This window comes from Limulus polyphemus, unplaced genomic scaffold (genome assembly GCF_000517525.1).
Source record: "Limulus polyphemus unplaced genomic scaffold, Limulus_polyphemus-2.1.2 Scaffold113, whole genome shotgun sequence".
NCBI classification, from domain to species: domain Eukaryota; kingdom Metazoa; phylum Arthropoda; class Merostomata; order Xiphosura; family Limulidae; genus Limulus; species Limulus polyphemus.
This window is the reverse complement of record NW_013665723.1, coordinates 1,042,447-1,051,238: the sequence shown is the minus strand read 5'-3', so window position 1 is coordinate 1,051,238 and position 8,792 is coordinate 1,042,447. Positions and strand designations below refer to the sequence as shown.

The window sequence follows — 8,792 nt, the reverse complement described above, 5'->3', positions numbered from 1 at the left end:
TATACATTAAATAAAGAGAGTAAACATTTTTCCATGAAACAGAATGGTAACTGGACTAGCTTAATAAATAACTGGGAGATAAAAAATATAAAACACATTAAAGCACAACTGTATCTTTCCACTGCATATATTCATCTATTTTATACATTATTGTACTCTGGTGTATAAAATACACATAAAGTAGAAGACTAAGATCATTTGACGTCTGAGGATACATAGTTATCAACCAACAATGCAGCCTCCAGGGAGCACAGCCATATTGGTTGGTGTCACATTCGCCAACATGTCACAGTCATGTTGGATATTTTCACATCCACCAAATTTGCAGCCCCGTTGGGAACAGCCTACTGAATTATGTCATAAACCCCAGAGATTATTAATGAACTGATTAATTGTATTATATACTTAACCCCAAGCAAAGATAATAATAATAATAAATAAATAATAATAACAAATCCTCAGGCATTTGGTACAGTGTTTTTCATGTGGCGTAAAATATATGTTTTTGCTATCACATTTTTTATTGGTAATTTAACTCTTAAAAATAATAATTTCATTAAATTATTTGAATAGAGGAGACAAAGACTGGATTTCTAAAAATCTTTTTCTGGTAAAGGCTTACATCAGTGAGCGATATATGTATTTCAACCACAGGTTGTTGATTTTAACTTTTTTGTTAATTTTTATAAATTCAATTAGAATTCTCTTCTTTTCAGACTCATGTTTTCATCATCAGATTTATCAGGGCTTTCTCCGCCGTATTTTGCCCATTTCCATCTTTTCTCTAATTCTTGAAGACGTCGTCTCATTCGATCTTGATAGGATTGGTATTCTGCCAAGAGATGAGAAAATCTTGTCTGTAGATTGTCTAAATCTTCTTCTAAATTATTATATTTCTCCTCTAGAGTCCGCTGTTCTGCTTCACTCTCCTGTAGCGCCTGCTCATCCAGAAGTCCATCTTTCATAAGAATCTGTCGCCCACGTTCAATTAGCATCTTTCTAGCCTCTGGATATTCTTCGAGAACATTCCAGAGATCTTCTTTCGATAGAACGAACAGGTCCGAGTAACCTACACTTCTTACGTTTGCTGTTCTTCGATTACCAGTTTTCATACCGGAAATATTCATAATACTTAGCTCACCAAAAACACTACCATTTTCTAACGTGGCAAAAACCGTTTGTCCGTCATCAGCGACGACTTCTAATTTACCCCTTTTCACAATGTACATTTCTTTCCCCACATCTCCTTTGCGACAGATGTAGTCTCCTGGGCTGAACACTTGAAGTTTCAACTTAAGAACTAACTGAGCCATAAGACCAGCTTCACAATCTTGAAAAATTCGAACACGTTTTAACGTGTCAAGGTGGACGTGGAGAGCGATTTCTGCCTCTAGTTTGTCCGGCAGCATTGAGGTAACAGCCTCCTCGTCTGTTGTTTGTTTGTTAGTCCATAAATAATCAAACCACTTGATTACCTTGTCTTCGAGTTCTTTCCCGATCTTTCTGAACTCCATGTATTGCTTTACACTGTCAATTCGACTTTGGAACTCTACTCTGGCTGCGTTCATATTTGTTATCATACTTCCAATGTTTCCAACAATGGTTGCAAAGATAAGAACTCCGATTAAAAAGTCTAAAACCATAAATAAGTACTCAACATCTCTCTGTGGAGTAGAAACTTCGCCGATCGTTGTCATGGTTAAAGTTGACCAGTAGAAACTGTAGATGTACTGATATTGAAACGTGTCGTGGCCAGGATGACTAATGTTGTACACCCAAGTGTCTGTTCCAAATCCAATGAAGTAGCTAACAGAAAAGTAAATGCATGCATTCCAGTGAATGATAACTAGAATATAAAAGATTAATTTCCCAATTCTAAAAAAGTAAGGGAAACTAGTTCTTGTTTCTGTGCGATCGAAGAATTCGAACATTCTATGCAAGCGAAACATTCTGTTCAGACGTACTATCGTTGAACAAGGAACTATCATATTACAATTGGTACCGAGAATCGTGTACAAAACATCGGTGGGAATGATGCTGGCCACATCAAATTTAAAATATGACGACCTCACATAGTTCGTTAATAACTTCATGGAGTCTTCTACAAGTAGTCCTTGTTCTAGATATCCTGAAAACCCAAATAATTGGAAAATTAAGAATAATATATTTTTCCGAGGATAAGCTTCTAATTATAGCCAGTCCATAGTCTAAAAACTTTCATAGATAACTACAGTCCATAGTCTAAAAACTTTCATAGATAACTACAGTCCATAGTCTAAAAACTTTCATTCTAGTTATTTTTGTTTTTGTATGTCATCCTCTTTTTGTTGCAGATAAATAATAGTTATGTAACAGCAAGGTGCAAGAAAACATTAAGATTGTCAATACTGCCCAACGTCCAGCGATTGGAAACAAGATACTTATGGCTTGGTCTTGCATGCTTAATATATATATATATATATATACTCTAATCACACTTCAGCATTCTTGGGTAAAATTACTGTATAAAATATGTAACTGTGAAATTCCCACCAGTTAATTGAAACTAATTTAGCTTTGTACGTATAATTTATATATTTTTTATGGAACAAATAACAATAGATTTAGAATTAAAAATCTATACGTACAAAAATTTATGGTTATGAATTTGAAATATTTAGAACTTGCGAAAACAAACATCTTGAATTTTTATAAAGGCATACGCCATTGATCCTATCACAACTTTTCAACAATGCAGAAACAAAGGGAGATTAAGCTTGGCATATAAATTTACTATTACTGTTTTCAATCAAAGAATGAAATTGTATTACAGATTAGTATAATAAAAAAAAAATAATAAAAATATTGTTTAAGAATGAATTAAGAGAATGCAACCACAGCGCAGAGAAATATAACGGTTCTACTTGTAAATTATATTGAGTAACTTGAATGTATTATTATATAAAATAATGGCACAGCGGTATGGCTGGGGACTTACAATGCTAGAAACCGGGTTTCGATACTCGTGGTGGGCAGAGCACAGTTAACCCATTGTGTAGCTTTGTGCTTAATTACAAACAAAACATCCTCTTTTTAATAGATACACTTTTACAGTAAAAATATCACTGTATATACGTTTAAAATCTCAAAGATGTTCGTTTCTGTTAACGATAACTGAAGAGACAAAATTACGGATGCTTACCTGTTCGTGCCTGAAACACCATATCGAGGATATAAATAGTGTCACATGTGTAGTCCAGAGTATACCACCCAATAGGAGAGAAATTCTGAAGTTCCCAAAACACGCTTCTTCCGATGATAAACACAGTATTGTAGAGTACGGCAAAGGAAATAATGGACAGCCAACGGTAATGGACTTTTCCAGAATAGTCAACGACTAGCCTTCGATGACTGCAAATATTTCGAAATATTTGTTTATGTTTCAAAAATTAATAAACTTTTATCGTGCGAATAATAAATCAAAATTATTTCTGTAACTAAAACATAATCCAACTGAATTAATGTAGAACTTGATGTTTTACATTAGCTCTAAATAGATCGAAATGATGTAATTAAAACACTCATGTTTTAATATTTAAGTTATTTAAGCGTTTCATTTCCGAATGAGGGTTGGCAAGGAAGGACCTTGTTGTTAGTCTGCCGGACAATGAATCCGAGGGTTCGTAGTTTAAGGCCCGTTGCTGTAAAAGCGCGCCTCGTACTTTTGAGCCGTGGATGCATTACAGAAGTAACGTTCGAATTCCACTATTCGGTTAGACAAGAGTATCCCAAGCGTTCGTGGTGAGTACTGTTGACTAGCTGCCTTCCTTCCAGTATATAAGTTCAAAATTATGAATGATTAGCGTAGCATATCTAAAACTAAACGTCGAATGATTATGTTAACATACATTTTTTTTTGTCATTTTACTATCATAAAGTGTTTATATTCTGTACACGGCCTAGTTTTTCATATAATAATCCTGAATGAGATTCAGAAGAAACAACATTTACAAATTTTCTCAGCTTTCGCCGACAACATTTGCTTCAATAGTTTCTTTTTTTTTCTCAGCAATGAAAGATATAGAGAATTAAAAAGGAATTACATTTTGTCTATTAGTAAACTTTATTTTAGAATTACCAAGCTTTATTTCTCAAAAGCAAATTGTTTTCAAACAAAAATATACAACTCTAGATGGAATATTTCTGAGAACCGAATTGCTTCATTACAGAAAGTGATGGGATAAGTTCCATTTCACAAAGTCTTTAGTTTTAAGATGAGTTTTGTTATCACGCAAGACATAACTACGACACGAAAAACTAGACTTTATTGACATCCTAGATAAACTATTTACGAAGATATAAAGACCAGAAAACGAACAGCTGGTTTTATCTCTTACACGAATGTTTTCTGTGAGAGTTATTCACTTTTAGTGTCCTTAATTCATTGCCTGGCTGTATAAACAAGTACACTAGCAATTAATAATTTCTTGCACTAGTATTCAGTGCGAAAATGAATTCTCGATTTAATTTAAATGTATTAATGTTTTGCGACAACACTCGTATGTCTTCAGATTACCTAGTTACTGATTAGACTATAAAATGCTAAATTTTGTTAATATACCTTGTATTCGTACCAATCCAGTTCTGATGGCGTAATGAGGGTGTCGGGGGCAAAACGTATTTTGGCGCCTCCACAAAAAAACATAAATCCCAATCCCACCCGTCCTTTACACCCTTACTTTCCAACTTCAAACTGACTCAGTTGCTCCTTCCATGGCTGCCAGACGTATGAAAGTTATAGTTTATTTTTCATGAATCATTAGCTAATTAAGATCTCTGGTTTGCATAACGATATGTTGCATATTATATTGTACATTAACATAAAAATTCAACACAACTCTCATGATAGGTATTATTTTTATAGGACGAATAAATCTGAGATAAAATTATTTGGTCCGCCAAAAATTCGTCGACAGCTTGAAAAGTAACTCCCCAAATTGTCAGGTGCTACCACAATTACTAAATTTCCTATCAGTTATGAGATGCCAGTGTATTTTAATCAATCTAACACTGAAGACCAAAGGATTTTCCTAGTCATGATATTTATGATGGTATACTAATATTTGATGTCAAGCATAACAAAAACAATTTAATAATCTTAGTCTTATGAGAACAGCTAAATTCTGGGTAAACTGGTTGTTAATTTGGCGCCCCCGAACCTGGTGCCTGGGAGCAAATACACCCCCCTCACTACGCCACTGCCCAGTTCACTTCGATCAGCTAACGCGCACTTGTTTAGGGTTTTCTAAGGTGTCTCACAACTGTAGAATTTCTAATAATCAAAAATATCAGGCAGAAGAACTTTTTTAAAAGAACATTCTAACGTATAGGTTATATTATTATGTTTTAAAGTGTACGACCCCTAATGTCATATATATAAACTGTTTTTAATATTAGGACGAATACTTTAAAATGAAACACGATTAATAATGTTGATTTTGATTCTATAAATGAGGGATTTTTCAACCGTTTCCATCTCTGGACTGAACTTATCTACGTAATCCAAAATAAAATTGATACTTTCTGTGCCCATATGTTAATCGACATCATACATGTGTTTCTGGGAAGCCTGTTTTGTTTAATCTGACTAAAGATCTTTGTGGTACCAAAAGCCATCCAGAAAGATAATAATTTTCTTGAACATATATTATGATGACAGAAAAGTATAAGATGGTACAATCACGGCATAGCCGCAACATGAAAGAAAATCATATTAAAATATTGTAAGATAAATACTCAGTATTTTCTACAAGCGAATAAAAACTGGATAAGTTTAGATTGTGATTGGTAGGAGCGTAAGGAACAAGTTTCTAACTTTATTCTGCGGTGCTAAGTTGCTTTAATTCGTAGGTAAAGTTTGAATGCGAAATGTAATACTATTTTGAGGAACATGTTTAACTAGTGCAAATTCTAGATAATGTGTGCACTTAATTTGCATATATCTCTTGGATACTTGATTTTTATTCACATTCATCCGTTTAGAAACACTTAATGAACAAAATAAGACCCGATTTTTTTTTGCCAACACACTATACACACAATGCAAGAATGATTTTTTGGTGTGAAACAAAACCGCAATAATTCTTTGAAAAAAAATAATTTGTTTAAAAACATTTATGATTGTACTCAAAAGCTTTCACCAACGCAAAAGAATGTTAAATATAATATCCATATAATTAAAAAGTACGAAAATTGGTTACGAACAAAGTAAAGTTGATTAGGATCACATTGACCCTAATCTAATAGTTAGTAGTTAGTTATTTTCATAAATGTGTGTAAACTGTATACTATAATCTATACTTTAATAACTTAATATAAATATAACTTAGCCGTATTTACAAATTGTTATTATTTCAGTTTTTGTGTAGGGAACCAAAAGTCTGCACTTCCATCTATGTCACTCAACATTTGGTTGAAAGGCTCTTGGAACTGCCCAGTTGAAAGTTTCTTGTTTCTTTTTTACAGTTAAGCACAAAGCTACATAACGGACTATCTGTGCTCTGCCCACCACGGGTATCAAACCCTTGTTTATAGTGTTGTAAGTCCGAAGACATGCCACTGGGGGGCCAGGTGTAAGTTGTCTTATGTGTTATCTGCTAATTTGCATCGGGGCAAGAAATTTCATGTTGAAAGTAGCTCCACGTGCAATGTGAGTACGGTAGCTTTTAAAATGATGCAAAGACTAGGATATCCTGGATCTGACTGACTACACTTTTGTCGCTTTTATTGTTGTCAGAATTAAATTTTCCGTTTAGAAGAGATTGAATCCAGTAACTGAAGAGAAAGGTCATATAAACGTTTTGTTTAATTTGATCCATACTGTTACACAACCGTTCTGTTTTGCTTGTACTTCTTATTTTTCTTTCAAGCAGCGATTTACTTTCATTTTTGCAATTTCCATCATTTTCTTTAGCGTCAATCAATTACTTCTGTATTGTTATCTTCAATTAGCTGTTGATCGTGATTTCCACAAGCTAAGTCCAGTTTCTTAATTTATCTTCAGTTATCAATTATTACAATTGGCGAATAAAGTGTATTTGCTTTTGATACATGAAACTTTGCCTCATTGCTTACTTAAACTACCTCACGTAAATATATTGCGACCTGTACGATTTATAAATCAAAGTAACTGTCAGGAATTGGATTGGGCAACAAGTCAGGAGCAATTTTAGCCGAATAGCAGGATTGTTTGTCACATTTATTAGGGGGTTCACAGTTGAAAGTGCGGCGTATGTTCAACGTCATATTGCGGATTTGACCTTTCCACTTGGCCATGTCCGGTCGAACGTTTAGTGTTTTGTTACCAGGTGTAAGTACTAATATATATATATTTTTCATATGTACAAAGTTATCATTGTAAGGAAATAGCCATTGAAAGCATTATTTATTTAGGATAGGTAGTGCGATGCAACTTTACAAGGACAATACTAATAACTTCCACTACTTTGTTCTGAAATGGTTCAATACGGGTTTCCAATAAGAATCGTGCAGTAATCGCTTTTCAACAACATCCTTCCCCAAGAGACATTTTGCTTAACATGAAAAATTTATTTGTATTTGATAACAGCACTCAAACCACTTTAGTGAAAATACTATTTCTACAAGTCAGTTTAGGAAAATTATTTATTAGCGTAAAACTTTAAGATTGGTATGACACTAACTCTCTTCGCTTTCTGTTGTAAAGAGCACTTTATTGCATTCTGTACTGCACATGAATAGAAGTAAATGCAAAAATATATTAAACTTCAAGGCTTGGACAAAAATATTTCTTAAACATACATTATGCCTAAACTGACATGATAAGCTTAGATAAACTTCATAGCCTAGTGACATACTTTCAGAAATGTCATTTCATTTTCATATTTTTTCTTTCTCAATTGCGCACCCACTTCATACTAATAAAGAAAAATAAAGCTCTTGAACAGCATACCCTCCAGTTTAACTTTTTAAAAATAGCTTATATAATCTGTCGTGACTTTGATTTTGACAATGGCATTTTTATTACTTATGGTCTTAAAGTTTTCTTTGTTTGTTGTTAAGCCCAAAGCTATATAACGGGGTATATGTGTTATGCGCACCATTCTAATCTTCAAATTCAGTATCTACAACTTACTTTTCCCATTTTATATTTGCTAATGTTTGGTTTTTATTTACTTTTATTTCCTAATAACAATTATTATACTTTAAAAAATATTGCCAACTTTGAATGTTATATATATATATATTATCATTTGTTTGAGGAATTCCTATATATCAAGACCATACCTAATAACGTTTCATGTAAGTTACACAATATGGTGTATGGGTTTGAAGCTGTAATCGTGATACACCTATAAACGTGAATTTTATATTTTCCGTTACATTGTCTCAAAATTCAGCAACAGATATAACAGACCTTTCAACGTATTCTTTTATTACCGAGTATGTGTATGCCTAGATCAAAATTGTTTTTAATGTACGTGGTGTTTATGTTTAATGAATTGCTTATGTTAGTTTTTTCTAGCAATATGGTTTGTTTGTTTTGTTGTTAAGCATAAAGCTAAACAGTGGACTATCCGTGCTCTTCTTATCGCAGGTATCGAAATTTGATTTTTAACATTATAAGGCCTGACTTAGGCTTACCGCTGAGCCACCGAGGGGTTGGTCGTAGAGGGCTGTAAAGAACATTTTAAACTATACATTTGTAACTTCGATGACGAGAAACCCACTTTGAGACTAATAATGGTTGGAGACGGCTTGAACAACGAACATTT

General features: G+C 33.4%; 1 protein-coding gene across 1 annotated transcript in view; it reads right to left on the bottom strand.

Annotated features, from left to right (window-relative positions):
- Positions 1–611: 611 nt before the first annotated feature.
- Positions 612–8,792, bottom strand: part of LOC106471538 (cyclic nucleotide-gated cation channel alpha-3-like) — a 21,059-nt gene continuing 12,878 nt past the window's right edge. Inside the window, exons 3-4 of the mRNA XM_013932140.2 lie at positions 3,182–3,390; positions 612–2,128 (exon numbers count right to left, since the gene is read on the bottom strand). Of these exons, the coding sequence (XP_013787594.1) occupies positions 696–2,128; positions 3,182–3,390 (1,642 nt within the window). The 3' untranslated portion in view covers positions 612–695. The remainder of the gene's footprint in view (positions 2,129–3,181; positions 3,391–8,792) is intronic.